General features: G+C 43.4%; 2 protein-coding genes and 1 long non-coding RNA gene across 4 annotated transcripts in view; 1 reads left to right on the plus strand and 2 right to left on the minus strand.

Annotated features, from left to right (window-relative positions):
* Positions 1-5,677, plus strand: part of LOC310775421 (NLR family CARD domain-containing protein 3-like) — a 65,645-nt gene extending 59,968 nt beyond the window's left edge. For both annotated transcript variants that reach the window (XM_083635568.1, XM_083635569.1), the window contains one exon: positions 4,282-5,677. In XM_083635568.1, coding sequence (XP_083491694.1) covers positions 4,282-4,814 — 533 coding nt within the window. In that variant the 3' untranslated portion in view covers positions 4,815-5,677. The remainder of the gene's footprint in view (positions 1-4,281) is intronic.
* A 7,952-nt stretch (positions 5,678-13,629) lies between these two features.
* Positions 13,630-16,667, minus strand: LOC310775904 (all-trans-retinyl ester 13-cis isomerohydrolase-like; the record flags this gene model as incomplete). The annotated part of the gene is made up of 5 exons (XM_083636028.1): positions 13,630-14,669; positions 15,064-15,178; positions 15,405-15,531; positions 16,282-16,424; positions 16,548-16,667. 5 exons carry the CDS (start codon positions 16,665-16,667, stop codon positions 14,446-14,448), a joined length of 729 nt encoding a protein of 242 aa, XP_083492154.1. The 3' UTR covers positions 13,630-14,445.
* Positions 16,668-17,194: 527 nt separating this feature from the next.
* LOC310775430 lies at positions 17,195-17,906 on the minus strand. Its single transcript, XR_014552670.1, has 3 exons — positions 17,865-17,906; positions 17,590-17,735; positions 17,195-17,240 (listed from the first exon to the last, which is right to left on the minus strand). It is a non-coding gene; the product is annotated as an uncharacterized lncRNA (long non-coding RNA).
* Between the last annotated feature and the right edge of the window lie 2,157 nt (positions 17,907-20,063).

Raw genomic sequence — 20,063 nt, forward strand, 5'->3', positions numbered from 1 at the left:
AGACATGTCGGTAGTACAAATAGTGAGCATTTACATAATATTGTTCTCTCTCTCTCTCTCTCTCACACACACACACACACACACACACACACACACACACACACACACACATACACACACACACACACACACACACACAGTCTGCCTGCCTCTCTCTCTCACACACACACACACACACACACACACACACACACACACACACACACACACAGTCTGTCTGCCTGCCTCTCTCTCACCCACACACAAAACACCTCCCCTTCTCTCTCTCACACACACACACACACACACACACACACACACACACACACACACACACACACACACACACACACACACACAGTATGTCTGCCTCTCCCTCACCCACACACACAAAACACCTGCCTCTCTCTCCCTCTCTCTCTCTCTCTCTCTCTCTCTCTCTCTCTCTCTAGCTCTCTAGCGGAGCGCAAAGCCCTAATTGTGGGCGTGTCGGCCCGCTGTGCTTCACGTCATCTAACCCTAACCATAACCCATAACAGGATTCACAAGGTGAGATCACTCCCCTTAAAAGCCACAGCGTCACCGCCAGAAGAAGAGAGAGAGAGAGAGAGAGAGAGAGAGAGAGAGAGAGAGGGGGGGAAGATAATTATCTCTCCCTCTCTCTCAAAGGGCCGCCGCGCAATTACGCAGTGATGTCCCAAAGCGTGCGCTTACTGTAATTAGACGTTTGGTTCATATAGGCTATAACATAGGCCTACACATCTAAACATATTTGTTTCATTAATAGGGTAGGAATGTGTGAGATTTTACTTCTAGCAATAGCCTATGTCAGAATTGTCCACTCTGTTTAAGCCATTGATTGCGGTCACGCCATCCGCGCTGTGGAGAAGTTGGTCTTGCATGCGTGCAATTGCAGGGAAAGAGGTTACTGTACTGGCCGGACACTACAGGTGTTGTGCCAAAAAGTGATTTGCGTTTCGAATTGGATTAGGGGAACGAGGGTCGGTGCCCTGGGTGTTTTGGGCCGGCCATGGGACTCACAGGGTGGGAAGAGGCAGAGGAGAGGAGAGGTCCCACGGAGCGAAATCAGTTTCTGGCAGCAAATCACATTTTGACACAACACCGTCACAACTTTCTCATAAGCAATCTACTGTTACCTCACACCACAGACATGTATGGTCAGGAATTATGTAGCCTAATAAAACCGTGACAAACAAATTCTCATTTTTAAATCAAGGTTTTTTTTGCGCTAAGACCAGCTATTTGGTGGCGTTAAAATTGAGAGCACCCAAGGCCTTTTTTTCTAACACATTGCGCTGGAACGCCTATTGTGGCACGGGCAACGCCCAAACCTCTGTTTACACTCTGAACATATCGACGGTATCTTCGCCAGAGCGCAAAATGACACTTGCGGGAGGGAGATGAGGCCCACGCCTCCACCTGTGTCTGCGCTTAGATCCCAGCGCAAAACTGGACGGTGGAGGCAGACGATAGCTTAAGACACTGGGAAGATAGCAATAAGAGGCGCGCAAACGATAGGGCCGTACGAAGATAGGGCCCTATATGTCTATGACACACACACACACACACACACACACACACACACACACACACACACACACAGTATGTCTGCTTCTCACACACAACACCCCCTCTCTATCTCTCTCTCTCACTGTCACTCACACACACACACAAGCCGCTTTTGACACCGGCCTTGAAAGCCGCAAAATGCACGGAAAATAGGATCCGCGCCTCCGATGTGAAAGTTGTGAACGCGGTTTGGTGGATAATTGTTGTACGCCTTTCGTTCCACCAGCCGACCTAGTCACAGTGCCGGGTTACCTGGCAACCCGCCTCCACTTGAAAGCGTCGGAGCAGCAACCCGGAACAGTGCGAATGCTCAGCTCATTCATAAAATAAATTACAGGGGAAATCACCTCATGCAGCAAGAAAGACAGTGAAAGTAAAAAAAGTAGCCTATAGACGGTTTTCACGAGAGCGCAACCCCACGGCACTTCCTTTTTCTCAGCATTCGGCAAACTGCAGAAATATTCACTCGACATCGTTACTTTTGTTTTCGCCGCTCAGCTGTATAGACGGTTTTCACGGAATGGTCAGTCCTGCACTTGAATGTTTTTTTTTCTTTTATGTCCATAGCAAATACTGCAACAGGAAGTGAGTGGGGGTTCAATTTAGAATGTTTTTGTTGTCAAGTTAAAACCGTCTATACAATCATGACTGCAGGGGCGCCAGGAGGAATGCTCTGTGCCTGTAAGTATTAGGCTTTATGCTCAAACGATGTTGACATTAGTAGGTAAAATGAACGGATATAATAATAAGCTTCAGAGGACTATAGCTGTCTCTGGCGAGTTGGTCTGAGGATATTCCCTCTGGAAACCAGCTCCAGAACTGCAATCTGTCTAGCTAGCCACTTGTGCATTCCCTTACAAAAACTACTAACGTTATAGTAGTCATGCGCATTTATAGCCTATACTATTCCCCCGACGAACGTTAGGCAGACTGCAGCTGTTTGATATGTGGGCGTCGTCTTTCAGAACGGAGTACGGACGCTAATTAGGCTACTTCATGGGAATAATTTGCTTTAGACAAAACTGGAACCAAAAGATAAGAATTAGCCTTGTACCTAATAGGCTACATGATGGTGCATCTGTGATCCATAAAGTCGATCAGATGAATATTGAAATTACCATGCTGCATGTGGACAACACTTTTGTGTTTTATCATTTTGATCCTTAACGATCGCAGCTGCATGTCGTTGGCTGGGCGTACATCGGCGATGATTGGTTGTTGAATGAATTCGTTCATCATACAGTAGCCTAGGTTACACTAACCTATGAAAATATTAATTTGGGCTAGGAGGAGCTGGGTGGAAATACCTCCACTCGCCTTTCAATCCGGGAGCGGTGGCTGTCACCTGAAAGCACACCCCAGGACGGGAATGTGGCGGTGCTACTTGGCTCTGTGTGAAAGCAATTTCTGTGGCGAGGCTGCCGGTTTTGCGGACCTTTTGAACTGCAATTTTGAGCGATCTGTGTGTGAAAACGGCTACAGTCTGTCTGCCTCTCTCTCACTCTCCCTCTCTCTCACACACACAGTCTGTCTCTCTCACTCTCCTTTTCTCTCTCTCACACACACACACACACACACACACACACACACACACACAAAACACCCCCCCTCTCTCCCTCTCTCTCTCACACACACACACATGCAAACACTATATGTCTATGACAGAGCAACACACACACACACACACACACACACACACACACACACACAGGGCGGCTGTAGCTCAGGAGGTAGAGCGGGTTGTCCACTAATCGCTTTGGATAAAAGAGGTCGGTGGTTCGATTCCCGCCTCCTCCACTCTGCATGTCGAAGTGTCCTTGGGCAAGATACTGAACCCCAAAATTGCTCCTGATGGTGTGCCAGCACCCTGCGTGGTAACCTGCCACCATCGGTGTATGAATGGGTGAATGTACCTACTGACTGTAAAGCGCTTTGGATAAAAGCACTATATAAAAGGCAGGCCATTTACCATTTTACCATTTACACACACACACACACACACACACACACACACACACACACACACACACACACACACACACACACACAGTGTCTGCCTCTCACTCTCTCTCTCTCACACACACACACACACAGTGTCTGCCTCTCTATCACTCTCTCTCACACACACACAGTGTTTCTCACTCTCACTCACACACACACACACACACACACACACACACAGTCTCTCTCTCTCATACACACACACACACAAAACAGTCTGTCTGTCTGTCTGTCTGTCTGTCTCTCACACACACACACACACACACACACACAGTGTCTGCCTCTCTATCACTCTCTCTCACACACACACACACACACACACACACACACACACACACACAGTGTCTGCCTCTCTATCACTCTCTCTCACACACACACAGTGTTTCTCACTCTCACTCTCACACACACACACACACACACACAGTCTCTCTCATACACACACACACACAAAACAGTCTGTCTGTCTGTCTGTCTGTCTCTCACACACACACGCACACACGCACACACACACACACACACACACACACACACACACACACACACACACACACACACACACACACACACACAATAACCTGTTTATATCAAACTCCATGTATGTGATGATGCTGCTGAGCCCAACACAATGAATGTCCATGTCTGGACAATAAAGTCATTTCTATTCTATTCTATTCTAAGCTGCTGCTGTGCTGTGTCTTGTTGTCTCATCAGATGCCTGTGAACTCACACTGGACCCAAACACAGCACACAGAGTCCTCCTCCTGTCTGAAGACAACAGAAAGATGAGGAGGGTGGAAGAGCAGCAGTCATATCCTGATCACCCAGAGAGATTTGAAGGCCTGCCTAATCTGCTGTGTAGAGATGGTCTGACTGGTCGCTGTTACTGGGAGGTGGAGAGGAAAGGAGGGGTTGCTATAGGAGTGACTTACAGAGGAATCAGAAGGAGAGGAAAGAGTGATGACTGCTGGATTGGACATAATGAAAAGTCCTGGAGTCTGCACTGCACTGATGATCGTTACGCTGCCTGGCACAATAACAAAGGAACAGTCATATCTTCCCCCTCCCCCTCTAACAGAGTAGCAGTGTATCTGGACTGGCCTGCTGGCTCTCTGTCCTTCTACATAGTTTCCTCTGACACACTGATGCACCTCCACACCTTCACCTCCACCTTCACTGAACCACTTTACCCTGCGTTTGGGTTTGACCCTGATGCCTCAGTGTCTCTGTGTCAGATAGACGAGTGAGAGAGAAACACTGTGACCAAACACAGCTGCTGAGATGATGCTTCACTCTGTACAGGATCACACACACACACACACACACACACACACACACACACACACACGCTTATTGCTCAGGTCATGGCTGACTGTAGAGGAGTGATGGTTTCTCCTCTTCTTTCCTCTTTTGAATTACAAATACAACATTTTCAGGTTCTGTGTGTGTGTGTGTGTGTGTGTGTGTGTGTGTGTGTGTGTGTGTGTGAGAGAGAGAGAGAGCGAGAGCGTGAGAGAGGGAGAGAGAGAGAGAGCCTTCTACTTTATTCCTTCTGCTGAAGTAGATTTTTGCCATTTTTGTTTGACCCAAAACAAAATTAAACAACTGACATGTCACTCTTTTTTCCTGACTGTATCTGTATCCTAGGATGAACATATATTTAGAAAGATTCTCCCCAAACAGCTCAAACAGCTCAAACAGGACACACAGTCACCACCGTCTAAAAAGCAGAGATCAACTGTTTGTCTTTGTGAGCAGAAAGGACAGTTATCACTCACATTTGAGTTAATAACAGAAACAAAAGCATTGACAGTCACAATATCATGCAGGATTCTCCACTGCAAATCTCCAAGCCTTCTGGTTAACGGTGGTTTATATTGTGCCGTCCACACAGGTTTGACCTTATCTTCAAGCCCAAGATGAGTGTCAGCCTGACCACTTAGTTTGTTCTTATTTAAAACCTTCACCAACAATTTGTACATAGTTTCACCTCCTATAGCATCTAACCTGTTTATAGGAGCTTGAGAGAGAGAGAGAGAGAGAGAGAGAGAGAGAGAGAGAGAGAGAGAGAGAGAGAGAGAGAGAGAGAGAGAGAGAGAGAGAGAGAGAGTTATACCAGAAGTCACATAAATTGGGCAAATGTATTTTCTAGCCTATTGGCATATAATTATGAAATATATTTCCAAAACCTCTACATACTTTCTTATCTCTCCATCTCTCTCCATCACTCTTTCTCTCTCTCCATCGCTCTTTCTCTCTCTTTTCCATCGCTCTTTCTCTCTCTCCATCGCTCTTTCTCTCCATCACTCTCTCTCCATCCCTCTTTCTCTCTCTCTCCATCCCTCTTTCTCTCTCTTTTCCATCGCTTTTTCTCTCCATCACTCTCTCTCTCCATCGCTCTTTCTCTCTCTTTCTCCATCGCTCTTTCTCTCTCTCAGTCGCTCTTTCTCTCTCCATCGCTCTTTTTCTCTCTCTCCATCGCTCTTTCTCTCTCTCCATCGCTCTTTCTCTCTCTCTCCATCGCTCTTTCTCTCTCCATCACTCTTTCTCTCTCTCTCCATCGCTCCTTCTCTCTCTCTCCATCGCTCTTTCTCTCCATCACTCTTTCTCTCTCTCTCCATCGCTCCTTCTCTCTCTCCATCGCTCTTTCTCTCTCTCTCCATCGCTCTTTCTCTCTCAATCGCTCTTTCTCTCTCTCTCCATCGCTCCTTCTCTCTCTCTCCATCGCTCTTTCTCTCTCTCTCCATCGCTCTTTCTCTCTCAATCGCTCTTTCTCTCTCTCTCTCCATTGCTCTTTCTCTCTCTCCATCGCTTTTTCTCTCCATCACATCTTTCTCTCTCTCCATCACTGTTCCTCTCTCTCTCTCTCTCTCTCGCTGTGCTGTCAATCATGTCTTTTATGTGAATACTAATGAGCAACTTGGTAAATATGTGTTTGCATCACATGATCTGTGCTTCTCATAATGGATTTGGATTGGGCTCCATCCTGCTAACAGACATTTGACTTAGCAGATGAAATGAATCAGATCTGACAGAATCACATTGCTGTATGAATCAGATCTGACAGAATCACATTGCTGTATGAATCAGATCTGACAGAATCACATTGCTGTATGTATATCAACTAAATTATGTACAGGAGTTCAAATTCAGCACGGGATTGAGAGAATCACGCATATTTTTGTCAATTCCCGCATATATGTAATTTATAATGCGGGAGAAGTCCCGCATTATAAATTACTCTCCCCATTGAACTCTCCCCAATGCAAAATTCAAACGGCTTTGCCAGTAACATGACAGTAAGAAAGGCAGATGTAACCAAATCTAACTGACATTACTATTGTGAACACAAAACAAAGAACACTTCTGATATGAGTGTTTTAGTCTGCAGATGAAACACAATGACAAAAGCCATAGTAATTTAGACTCAGGTGTGCATAAACTACAGGGTAAGAACTTCCTTTTTTAAATACAAAAATGTGAAATTATTATCGCTTATCCGACAGGAGAAGCAGATATTTGTCGGTTATAGAAGTATTGGCTGAAAAAATCCGCCCCAAAATCTATAAAGTCTGAAGAACATAAGGGGGGAAACCCCCCCCCCCCCCATTTGCAAAGTGAATTTTAAGCCCTGATGTATATGATGTATGTAACCTATGTTCTGTGTATAATATACTGTGAGGATGCTATGCTACCGTCACCTATACTGCTTATATCTACTGTATATCTACACCTTATCATGTCCATATTTTTGATAAAACTGTCTATACTGCTTATATCTTTCCTGTAAATATCTGTTAGTTGAGCAGCATCGCACCAAGACAATTTCCTAGTATGTGAAAACCTTGGTGAGTAAAATAATTCTGATTCTGATTCTAAAGCCTTTTGAGACATTGTGATAAGTGGCTATAAACATACAGTAACTGAACTAACTGAACTATTGTTTTTCATGTGAGAGTCATTTATTGATTATTGAGCAGTTATTGATGATTATTGGTCAGTTATTGATGATTATTGATCAGTTATTGATAAATGAATGATCTTCAGAGAAACTCACATGTGCTGTTTTCCTTGTCTTTGTTCATAAATTGTAACGTTAATCTGTAGTGTCATAGTTCAGACAGTGAGGCCCAGTTGTATTTTTGTGTGTGTCTTGGAAACCCATGAGGGTTGGGTACCGTTGAATGAATATGTGACACATTAATAAAATCAATCAATCAAAACTGTCACATTGTTGCAGTTAATGTGAATGACATCCCCATTATCTGTTTAGCTGCTGTATGATCTCCAACAGCAGTTATTTTCTGTAACTGACTCAACGATTATAGGAATATTATATCAGTTAATTTCCTATAGTAACTGACTCAATGATTATAGGAATATTATATCAGTTAATTTCCTATAGAAACTGACTGAATGATTATAGGAATAGTATAGCAGTTCCTATAGTAACTGACTGAATGATTATAGGAATATTATATCAGTTAATTCCCTATAGTAACTGACTGAATGATTATAGGAATGTTATAGCAGTTAATGTCCTATAGTAACTGACTGAATGATTATATGAATATTATAGCAGTTATTGTCCTATAGCAGGGGTGCCCAATACGTCGATCGTGATCGACCGGTCGATCGCGAAGGTAGTGTGGTAGATCGCATGGCATTGAGTTTTTTTTTTTTTTGTTTGTTTTTTTTTTACTGTTTTTCCACTGTTTTTCCACTGTTTCCACTGTTTTTCCACTGTTTTTCCACTGTTCCACTGTTTTCCACTGTATACTCAGTGTATATATATATAAATAAATATGTTTGGTAGATCACTTTGACTTGGTCATTTTAAAAGTAGCTCCCAAGCTGAAAAAGTGTGGGCACCCCTGTCCTATAGTAACTGACTGAATGATTATATGAATATTATAGCAGTTATTTTCCTATAGTAACTGACTGAATGGTTATAGGAATATTATATCAGTTAATTCCCTATAGTAACTGACTGAATGATTATAGGAATATTATAGCAGTTAATTATACAGTAACTGACAGGTTAGGAAAAAATAAAAAGTGGCACGAGAACACGAGGTTTCTGGAGAGGAGCTAGAGGTCGACCTATCTCTTATGCCTATAAACATGTGCTCCACTCACACAGGGACATTCTTTTGCAGCCAAAAACACCAGACTCATCTCCGCACCCAGGATCTCTGCCACACTGCAGTACTCCCCCCTGGCCAACAGGGTCACTGCCACACTGCAGTACTCCCCCCTGGCCAACAGGATCACTGCCACACTGCAGTACTCTCCCCTGGCCAACAGGGTCACTGCCACACTGCAGTACTCCACTCTGGCCAACAGGGTCACTGCCACACTGCAGTACTCTCCCCTGGTCAACAGGATCACTGCCACACTGCAGTACTCTCCCATGGCCACTAAAATCAAAAGATGCCTGCTTAAACACTGGAGAGTGCTACAAGTACATCACTGAACCCCCCAGGAATGCCTTCACATGCAACCAAAATGTGAGAGACAGACTGGTCAAACCACACACTCTCCAAATAGCACAACACACATTGACTCTCTGCCTCCAGTGCTGTAGTGGTCCGTGGAGAAGTGGGTAGACTGTAATAGACAGTCAGAGATGACTCTGAGTTTATCTTTTAATCAACATTCACCTGCTGTCATGTATGATTTTTTTAAACACAATATTAGCAAAATACAGCCATGACAGTATAGCAGAGAGGAATGACAAAGAATATTTCTCATACTGTGGCATTGTGTTGCAAACTGGCAATGCACCCTTGTTCATGTTTCACCTTAAACACACACACACACACACACACACACACACACACACACACACACACACACACACACACACACACACACACACACACACACACACACACACACACACATTATCCTCTTCCACACATCATAACTGTTTAATAAATGAGTCATAGTAACACTTTTTTTCAACAGTGTTACAACTAGCCCCACCCCTGTCAGCCATTCTTTCTAGCTGTTGTAAAATAGTGGTTTGAGTTTGCCAGGGCATGGAGGGACAGACGGTCCTGGGTCCAAAACGGCATCTAATCTTGTGATTAGTTTATATTCTGCTTTTAATGGCGGTCAACAGCCCAATAAGCCCAATAAGCCCTATATTAACACTATGTGGAACATAGTGGAACGGGCGGGACTCGCCCGTGTAGTGGGGGTGCGTACTTATCTTTACTCTGGACGGCCGAGAATACAAAAGGGTCCTAGCCCTTGCCCCCGACTCAATTCACCTCTTAAATATCGTGTACGTCTTCGGAGTAACATGAGTTGGTCCCCAGGAGTTTACATGAATCACGGCGACAACCTAGGGGTGTGTGTGTGTGTGTGTGTGTGTGTGTGTGTGTGTGTGTGTGTGTGTGTCAATTAGGTGGTGTGACCTCCCTCATACACCTCCCTCCCATGCGACTCTACAGCGATACGTGAGATGCCCCCACTCCAGAGAAGATACCTTAGTGAACTCTTCATACACACAAGAATGGACCTGTAGTCAGTCTTATAACTTTTAAAGGGAATTATTATTTATTTTCTTTGGTTTGTGTTCCCTTATGTAAATTAGATAATAAAATAAATTTATTTCAATTCAGTTATTTCAGTTCAGTTATTTCAGTTCAGTTATTTTCACAAACATTCAATAACCAAAACCACATTAAACGTTCAGCCAAAATATTCACCTTCAGTTAAAAAAAAAAAAAACAGGATTATTTTATAACCCAAATTATTCTTAGTTATAAAACGGCTCTCTCAAATCAAGCAATCTGATTGCTTCACAGCCATTGTATAAATCCAATAACCGAGTCCAATAACCCATGGCCATGGGTTATTGGACTCGGTTATTGGTTGCGGGCTAATGTCTTAACCCCTCTCTCGCGCGCCCTCACTCTTAACCCCGCATTTCTAAATAAGACGTAACGTTACTTGGTGTCGGCATACGGCTCTGGTGTCGGGTTTTGCAAAAAGCTCTCAGCTTCTCAGCAAGTGCCAGGATTGGCCAATGTCGACTTCAGTCTCCAGAACGATCCAATCAAATCACCCGCATGTCTATCTTCTTGCTAGAGGTCCCGCATTACAGTAGTGTTTCAACTGACTCTTAAAGAAAAACCATGCCAGTCGGACTTATAGTATTATTATTATTATTATATTATTATACTTGGAAACCGTTTTATAGCGGCCTCGTGGGATAACAGCTTATCAGCGGGATATATTCTCCACAACACACTTGCTCTCATGCTATATTGCTTAATTAACTCTTGTTTTATGTTAACCGTATACCCGTTGTTATTTTCCAATGAAAATGAAATCCTTATTTCAACAGTAGCCTACTTCCTACCTCTTATTCTGGCAACATCTAGGTCAAAGTGCATTTATAAAATAAATGGATAATTACTCTTTAGTTTATCTTTCAATCAAACAGTCTCAGAAATAAACAAACAAACAAAATGGTACCTGTGAGTCACCTCTATCAGGGCCAGGCGATGACGCAGTGTCACTGGTTGGCAGGGATATTAACTTGAGTCCTCGCGCAAAACGATGCACTGAATGCGCCTGTGTGCACGCGCACGGCGGCACGGTCTCCACGACAACGTCACACGCGACAGTCCTCTCGTCAATGTTCCCTCGCGCACGCGCAGCTACACCCGTCTCGCTCTAAGTCTAACAGGTGAATGTCTCTCTTTAAACGAATCCTCTTCTTGAACAGAAACAAAGGTCCTCCTCTTCTCCGAAACGAGCGACCAGGTTAAACAGACACAGAACTCCCACTTGACTGGCGAAGCAACTCCACGCAGTTCTCTCTCTCGCCCCGTCTTGACAGGCAGTGTCAAGCAGTGAAATCCTCCAACATTGAACGTGCACAAAACTACAGCCCCGCTCGAGACACAGATCAAAAGCCCCTTTTCTCCCGTGCGGGCAGCGCCAAGTACCCCTCGCTGCAGCCCGCGGAATCGGGCGGAGTCGGATATGGGGCGGGGTCGGACATCAGGGGGGCGGGGCTTACTGCGGGGTCTGACATCAGGGGGGCGGGGCTTACTTACGACCACTTATTTCTTAAAGGTGTATGACGCTCTTTTTGCAATGCAAAAGAGAGGGGTACTTGATGCAAAAAACAATTAGACAACATTATAATTAATTTGATAAAGAATAAAGAAGAGTAATTAGTGTATTGACAGGCTGCGATGCAAAAAAGAAGAAGACAATAAATAAATCCAATAATAGAGAAAAAATAAAATAAAAAATTTAAATCAAATAAAAAATTTGAAAATTGAAAAAATCTATATAGCCAAGCAGATAATTATGTAACATATAATCAGTGTTGGGCAAGTTACTTCCAAAATGTAATATATTACATATTACTAGTTACTTGGAGAGGTATTTATTTTAGGGACTGTTTTCGGTATTTTCAGATGACACAGGCTCTTGATTTTTTTTTTGTCAGATTGTAACTACTTACCGGACTCAGTAACTGTAATAATATTACCAAAATAGAGTGAGTAACTCGTTACATTACTCAGTTACTGCTTAAAAGTAATATACTACTGTAACTCGTTAGTTTTGTAACTAGTTACCCCCAACACTGCATATAATACTGTCATAGTAGCCTAGAGGGATTGTACAGCTGGATTACTAATGAGAAAGGCATCCATGAAAATGATTTAACACATTAATGTTGTAATTAATGTTAACACACAAACATCCCTACAAATATATACACACGCACACACCTATAGACTGTATATAATGTATTTTTAAAATTAATATTGTCAACTTTCTGGCTGAGTGCTGCATTTCAGAGACACAGAAACAAGGACAATAAAACAGTGTTGTAGAAACAAACTTACTTTATTAGACAGAAGAAAAAATAACTTTTCCATGACTTTTCACAACTTTAAGTACATGAACAGATTTTCAGATTATCATTTCAGACTAGTCTATGCCCTGTCGGGGCAACATAACGTCAGGGCAACATAACATCTGCCGCGATTTATACTCAGAATTAGCGTAAAATTGGGAAAATGAAAACATTGTCTACTTCACTTTCTGCCTATGCCAATGCTCAATGGCCATGTGCAGTTTGAGATGGATTGTTCCAAGCAGCAACTGCTTCATTGCCTGAATGCATCACCTGACTGGTTCGTTAATGAAGCAGATCAAAGTAGTGATGGCAAGTGTGACACTGAAGCTTTGATACAAAGCTCATTACCTGAATGAATCACCTGACTGGTTCAAAGCTTGCTTTGGAGAGCTTGAAAATGATAACAGAGGGTTAAACACCCTTAACGTGCCTGACTCTCTGGTGAACTGTGCATGCTCCACACACACACACATTTAAATGATTTATTTATGTCTACATAGATACAAGTACAAAGGACATAAACACTAATGCAATCAGATGTTGGGAGTCAGTCAGATACATGAGTGCCTAATTGGCGATCACATTAATGCATACACAAAAGATGACACCACACAGGATGATGACAATGGCAAATTGACAGATACAGTTCTACTGTAAGGTAAGATAGCGGTCAGTATCCACTTCATGGGTACAAAAAGCAGCGCCTCCTCCATATTGAGCGTCTACCAATAATAGCAGATACTGAACAATACCTTGCTAACTGCTTGGCCCTTCTCTTTGGGAGACAAGCCATCTGAAGGCCTCTCACAACCAGCTTATGGATATGACCCAGGCTACCAAATATGAAAACTAGAAGTTTACACCTGCAGCCCAGCTGTGAGATGGTCTGCTGCAGCTGTTGATATTTCAGCATCTTGGTTAGAAAGGCCTCCTCTAGGCTGTGGTCAAAGGTACAGCCAACCTCAAGAACAAACACCTCTCTCTCATTTTCATTGACAATAACATCTGGAGTGTTAGCTGGAATATTAGAGAAAACATCTGAATCATCACTACACAGACTGAACATGCTCGGCTTCACAGTAGAATGTTTATATAGTGAAATAGAAGATCTGAAAATAGAGGTGATATCTTTCGATATCAAATCCACTATTCTATCGTGCCTACAAATGATTTCCGGCAGTGCGACTGACTTTTATACCGAAGCCTTGATGCTTCAAAGCAACACCAAAGCTTTGATACATGTCAAAGCAACTGAAGCTTTGATACGCGCTGTAGCAACTCATAATGCAATAACGGCTCATAATGTAATAACTTAAATGTAATAAAAGTTCATAATGTAATAAAATCATGAGTGCATAATGTAATAACAGCTTTGCGCATAATGTAATAACTTATTACATTATGAGCCTTAATGGCATCACTCATAATGTAATAACAGCTCATAATGTAATGGCTCATATGAGAAAATTGCTGGATTATCATCATCATCATCTTTACCTCTGCCATTACATTATTACATTATGCGCAAAGCTGTTATTACATTATGAGCCGATTATTACATTATGAACTTTTATTACATTTAAGTTATTACATTATGAGCCGTTGTTACATTATAAACCATTATTACATTATGAGTTGCTACACGCGCTTCAAAGCAATTCCATAGAACCACTGCTTCGCTTGTACAGACAGGACAGACGTTTCATTATATAGTAAGATTTTAGATACAGATTCAGGAAGGAACCAGGAGAAGCTCACACACTGAAAGAAAAAATGGAATGTCCACTCCAAAGGTTCACGGATGTGAAGATGCCATATATTTAATGGTCCATAAAATAATACAAAGGTGCTACCATGTGAAAAAAGAGAAAGAAAACTGAACAGAAACGTTTCGGCTACAAAGCCATCTTCAGTCTGCCAGATACAGATTCAGAACAGGTTTTGACTCATGACCGTGGAAACTCACTCACTCACTCACTCACTCACTCGTGAAAAGTGCATCCAGCTTCATAAAAACAGTCAATACTGCAAAATCCTGCCAGATCATTCTCTGAGTAAAACCCCTGCACTTTTCCTCGCTGTCCATGCCCCCTGTAGCCTTCAGTGTCTTTATATAATCTTCGGCACTGTATGCAGTTGCAGATTTGGTAGGGGATCCTGTATGTCCTCGTGTAGTCGGTGGAAAACACTTTCCAGTTCACCACACCTGTTGAAAAAAGAACACAAGGGCTCATGTGTAAAGGTTCAGGTTATTTTTTATTTAATGCTCTGGCCTCGCTGCAATGTAGGAAGTGGCAAGCCGTCATGTCCAAGATGACTGCACCTATAGTTTACTGTCTATTATGTTCTATAAGCAAGTGACTTTACCTGTAGCCCAGAGATGCTGTGCATATAAAAAGATGGGAGTCTAAATGAAAACTTAAGGGCTAACAATGTCTGTCTGTCTGTCTGTCTAATGACACTGCATTTGTGTCTGGGCATGTGTGCATCTGTGTGTGTGTGTGTGTGTGTGTGTGTGTGTGTGTGTGTGTGTGTGTGTGTGTGTGTGTGTGTGTGTGTGTGTGTGTGTGTGTGTGTGTGCGTGCGCGTGCATGTCTGACCTTGTCTGGGTCCAGAGAAGAGGACTTCAGGTTCCAGCCAGATGGTTCCGTCTCCATGGAGAACAGCAGTTGCCGTGGTGTAGGGCAGAGATACCAGGTTCTTCCCTTGCTCCTCCTGAACACACACACACACACACAGACACACACACACCATTGGAGGCGTGGCCACCTCCATTAAAGTCTGCTTTTACATTATCAACCTACTAGCCTTCATTTAAGGACATTTAGGAGCCTATGATATTACAGTAGTGTGTGTGTGTGTGTGTGTGTGTGTGTGTGTGTGTGTGTGTGTGTGTGTGTCTGTGTGTGCGTGCCGTGTGTGCGTGTGTGTGTGCACTCACCCTGTGTATATCCAGTGGCAGTACGTATCGCCTGACCTCGGGCTGAGGAGGCTTCATCGCTGCTTTCACCTCCTCCCACTCCTCCCTCAGGTTGGCCAGATAGAGGTAGTTATACACAAAGTCATGACTGGAGAGAGATAGAGATAGATAGAGAGATAGATAGATAGATAGAGAGTAATTACAGTATAATATACCTCTTTCACACCAAGGTCCAGCCAGGGATATTCCTGGGTTGATTTTGTGTTTGAAAGGCCCGACCCGGCTTGGCGGCCCACCTCACAGGTGGGTCGGGCAAGGGTTGATGTCCGTGTGAATGGCACACGGACCTGTGGGACCTAGGGACAAATTAATCTCATTGGTTGATATATTAGGTTACAATATAAACATCTGTAAAACTGATAAATAAGATTACATCGTTTCCTGTTATCATTAGTAGTTGGCAGGGTTATTCTTGGGGCGGTGATTGGAATATGTGTACTGTACCATCTATGGCTCCGCCACACTGAGGGTAGCCAGTGCCACAGTTCAAAAAGCCTCCAATGACCCTTTTTCACAGCAGTCATTTTCAACACAGGTGCAACCAAAACATTAATGAGGGCCCCAGCACTGGAACACCTAAATGGATTGGAAGTTGGAAACCCTCATTAATATTTTGGTTGCACCTGAGTTGACCCTCCTTTTGAGATACAAAATGCCTGTTGTGAAAAAGGTAAATTGTGTCATGGAGGCGCTGAAGTCAAATGAACTGCTGGTATAGCATTTCAACTAGCTGCACCAGCACACCAACCCAAACAAACAGGCAATGCTGCGGTACAGGTGTTACAAACTACCACAAAGCAATGGCTAATCTGTGCCTTACACACACACAGGACCGTACCCTTTCCAGGTGCAGAGGTCGACGACGATGAAGCCCTGGTCTTCATAGGAGTTAATGTGGTGGAAGAGGTTAAAGGCTGAAGTTCTGAACCTGTGGCTGCTCAAATAACTGGCTGGTTCCTTACTGGCCAGGTGGAACCATGTCTACAACACACACATAACACATATATGAGGAAAAATGCAGGGGCTCACATGCATGTACGTACGTACGCACGCACGCACGCACGCGCGCGCACACACACACACACAGACACACCACACACTTACCCCGATGTTGGACTCAAAGCAGTCCATGTAGTTGGTTCCTCTGATGCTCCAGGCAGACAGGAACTTGAGCAGGTTGATCTTCACCGGCTGCTCCACAAACACAAAGTAGTTGTCTGTCATACCAAAACTACAGACAGACAGACAGACAGATGAAGACCAGAATATATACACTATATACAGTAAATCCCTTTCTACAGCTATAGGTACATTTTCACAAGTACACAGAACTTTTGCATCTTTATGAACTAGGCATCTCGCACGCTCGATTCCTAGGCTCGCCCGCTGTGCGGGCTCGCCCACCCTGCAGCTCGAGCTGCTGCGTCACTGATGTCCGTCTTATGACATCATCAGTGACATCACAATGATGTCATAGTGACATCCTCAGTGACATCACAATTGCCCGAGTGTACTCAAAAACATGACCAAAATTGCAGAACCCACTTACTCCCTTTTATATAAGGAAGGATTAGATACAGAAATAATTTCTCAAGTCCTCTAAACTGTGTTGAAGTCTGAACGACCTGAATGTGCCTCTTGGTAACCATGGTGACAGCAATGTGGTGAAACCTCATTGTGAAGTGTTTGAGGCAACAGAAGGACTAACAACACACCTGTGCATGTAGGAGGGTTTGAACCTGTCACTGCTGGGCAGCTGCACCAACACCTGGGCCTTTTCTATAGGATCTGACTTGTCTGGAACACACGCACGCGCGCGCACACACACACACGCGCACACACACACACACAGAGAGAGAAAGGGTGTGAGGGTGTGTGTGAAATATTTAGATATGTGCGTAATATCCTTTTTCTTCAGCCTGGTTTCTAATATCTGGTTGATTTAACAGAGAATACAGAAGTAAGCGTGACATTAGATTCTCTATTTTCTCCCCAATTGTACTTTCAGAGTTCACAATGGTGAACTCTGAAAGAAAAGATTTTGGGTTAGGGTTAGTTAGTTAGTTAGTTTCAATCCAGAAAATAGGCTGGGTGTTATGAGGTTAATGTGTATTATTTTCTGTTAGAGCCTAACATTGTCTTTCACCTTTATACTTCACTGTTGCATGGTTCTGCATATGGCAATGCACAGAATGCCTCGCTGCATTCTTGTATGAGCAGAATGGGCAGTGATATGATTCTGAAGACTTTGTAGGCACAGGCTCTTCTCCATCTTCTAAGATGGTGAGGTGTCTGAGGCAGATGTCAAAAAGGTAATAAATAAACATCCAAATCTAGGCTACATGAGCAGAGGTTCCCAAACTTTTCCGACTAGCAATTACGCATGTTGTAAAGTAAAAAAATTGTTACACTGCTGCTTACCTATGTGCCACCTCTGCAGAGTCTGTAACTGTTGGACTGATAACAGGAGACTGTGTTGTAGTTGATGAAATGGGGGCCACCACAGTTGGAAGCACGGCTGTAGACGTTACAGCAGACTGTGGACAGAGAGACACAGTTACACAGGATCATGTTCCTAAATGCGTGTGTGATGGCTAGACTGTTTGCTAACAGCTAACAGGAGCGCTACAATTGCTCAGGTATATTTTGGCTGTAGGTCAAAGCCTAGAACAGTGACCTAAGACTGTGAATAAATGCACGGATTGCAAGTCGTACTTCGTCTCCTTCCTCCTTGCTTTCGGTCCGGGAGCGGATCATTACAGTAGGCTTAAGGCCTGTTGAGATAATTACATATTACAACAACTGCATCGTTACAAATCAAATATGAAGTTAACATACGATCACTTTTTGACTTCATACAACACAATTAAGAGACGCGATATCAGGCCAGTAAGATAATAAACGCTTCGTCCGGTGGTTTTGGTTCGGTAACATTAAAAATAAAAAAGCTAGCGAGCTATCGTAGCTAGCAACAAGCTAACGCTGTATTCGCTAACCTGTTTTTCATGCACAATGCTGAACTTTGAAAACAATACAACGAGTGCAAACTTCGTGCGGTTAAACAAACACATACGTTAGGTACAATTGCAGGAATTACCGTATCGCAGGTTTACTAGCCGTTTTACAATTACAAGTCGTTTTGTGGACAATCTCCAGCGACACTGCTGAGACTTGGACGTTTTCAGGGAAGTGACGTGACATGACACAAGCAAAAAAACAAAAAACAAAAAACCCGCCCTGATGTCAGCCCCCGCCCCCCTGATGTCAGTCCCCGCCCCATATCCGACTCCGCCCGATTCCGCGGGCTGCAGCGAGGACCCTCTCGGCAGCGCAGCAGCGGGTTAAAACTCACAGACAGTCCACAAGTGCGGCGGCGGCGGCTCCTTATCACGACGAAAACGGTTTTCTAGCTCAAAACCCACACGAAACTCCGCGAGTTACTCCTAAATCAACTCTCCTCTTTAACGTGACGACCACCAGTGCTTTCCAACAAACTGGCTGGGGAATATCACCGAAATGTAGCTTTTAAAATAATTAATGAGTCCCAGCGCGCTCTCTCGCTTCCGCTTCCTCTCGGGCTATTCACGGCAGCCCAGAGAATACAGCGCCCCCCACTGGACAACTAAAGAGTCTCTCCCCGTCACATAGCTTTAAGTGGTTAGATCTGTTGTGTAACTGGCTTTTTTCCCCAGTCACCCCAAAATTACAGACCATGTTCACTGATGACCACTAGGTGGCGGTCTCTCACAGATAATCCACTTCAGATTTAGCAGCGATGGGATTTTTCACTCTGTCAGGGATTTGGGATGTCAAATTCCTAATATGAGATTACTGCTTAATAATGTACTGTAGCGGTCCGCTCCCGGGACCGTTAAGTGAGGAGGAGAAGAGGCAATACTTGGTACAGGCTTTATTCAGGGCTTCCACTCATAGCTTCACACACAGCTCATAGCATTAGCTACGCTCCTAGCTACACACCTCCACTCTCGTTCCTCGCCTAGCTTGACTGACTCCCCACCCGAGACCGGAAGTCCCCTACACACTGGCTGGTCTGCTGCCTTCACGTAACGTCGTAATCCCCACCGACATGTCAAACTCTGGGTCGCTACAGTACTATTGTTATTTCTGATTAAGAAGCTTAAGAGATAAGAGTTTCTCTATTTAATGTTAGTTTTCATTGTGAATTAGAAAACATGAAAGAAAAAGTGTAAAGAAAATTTATAGTGAATATGAACCTGAAGGATTATGAGATGAGGAAATGCATTAAACCTTTGGGTTTATAAAAGCTGTTGGATAAGCTCAAAACGTGCTGCTCCAGCGAGGCTTTTGTTCCTTTATTGAGTTTTTGTTTGAGTGTTTGTTTGTGTTTGTTTGTGAACATAAAATAAACAGACAGCAACAAAACAGCAGCATGCTTACAAGTGTCCATTAAGGAAGAAGGGCCTATACAAATCCACTATCTTGAAATGTATATATCAGTTAGTCCATAATTCATTTTCCACTGTGTCAGAAATCATACATTTCTTCAATTTATTAACTAAAACATGTTCTCTCACTCTAAGCTGATGATAGGTCATTTTTCAATTGTATAAATCTATCCTTTTTTAACCTGTGTTCTAT

Source organism: Poromitra crassiceps (assembly GCF_964638095.1).
Source record: "Poromitra crassiceps genome assembly, chromosome: 4".
Lineage (NCBI taxonomy): Eukaryota > Metazoa > Chordata > Actinopteri > Beryciformes > Melamphaidae > Poromitra > Poromitra crassiceps.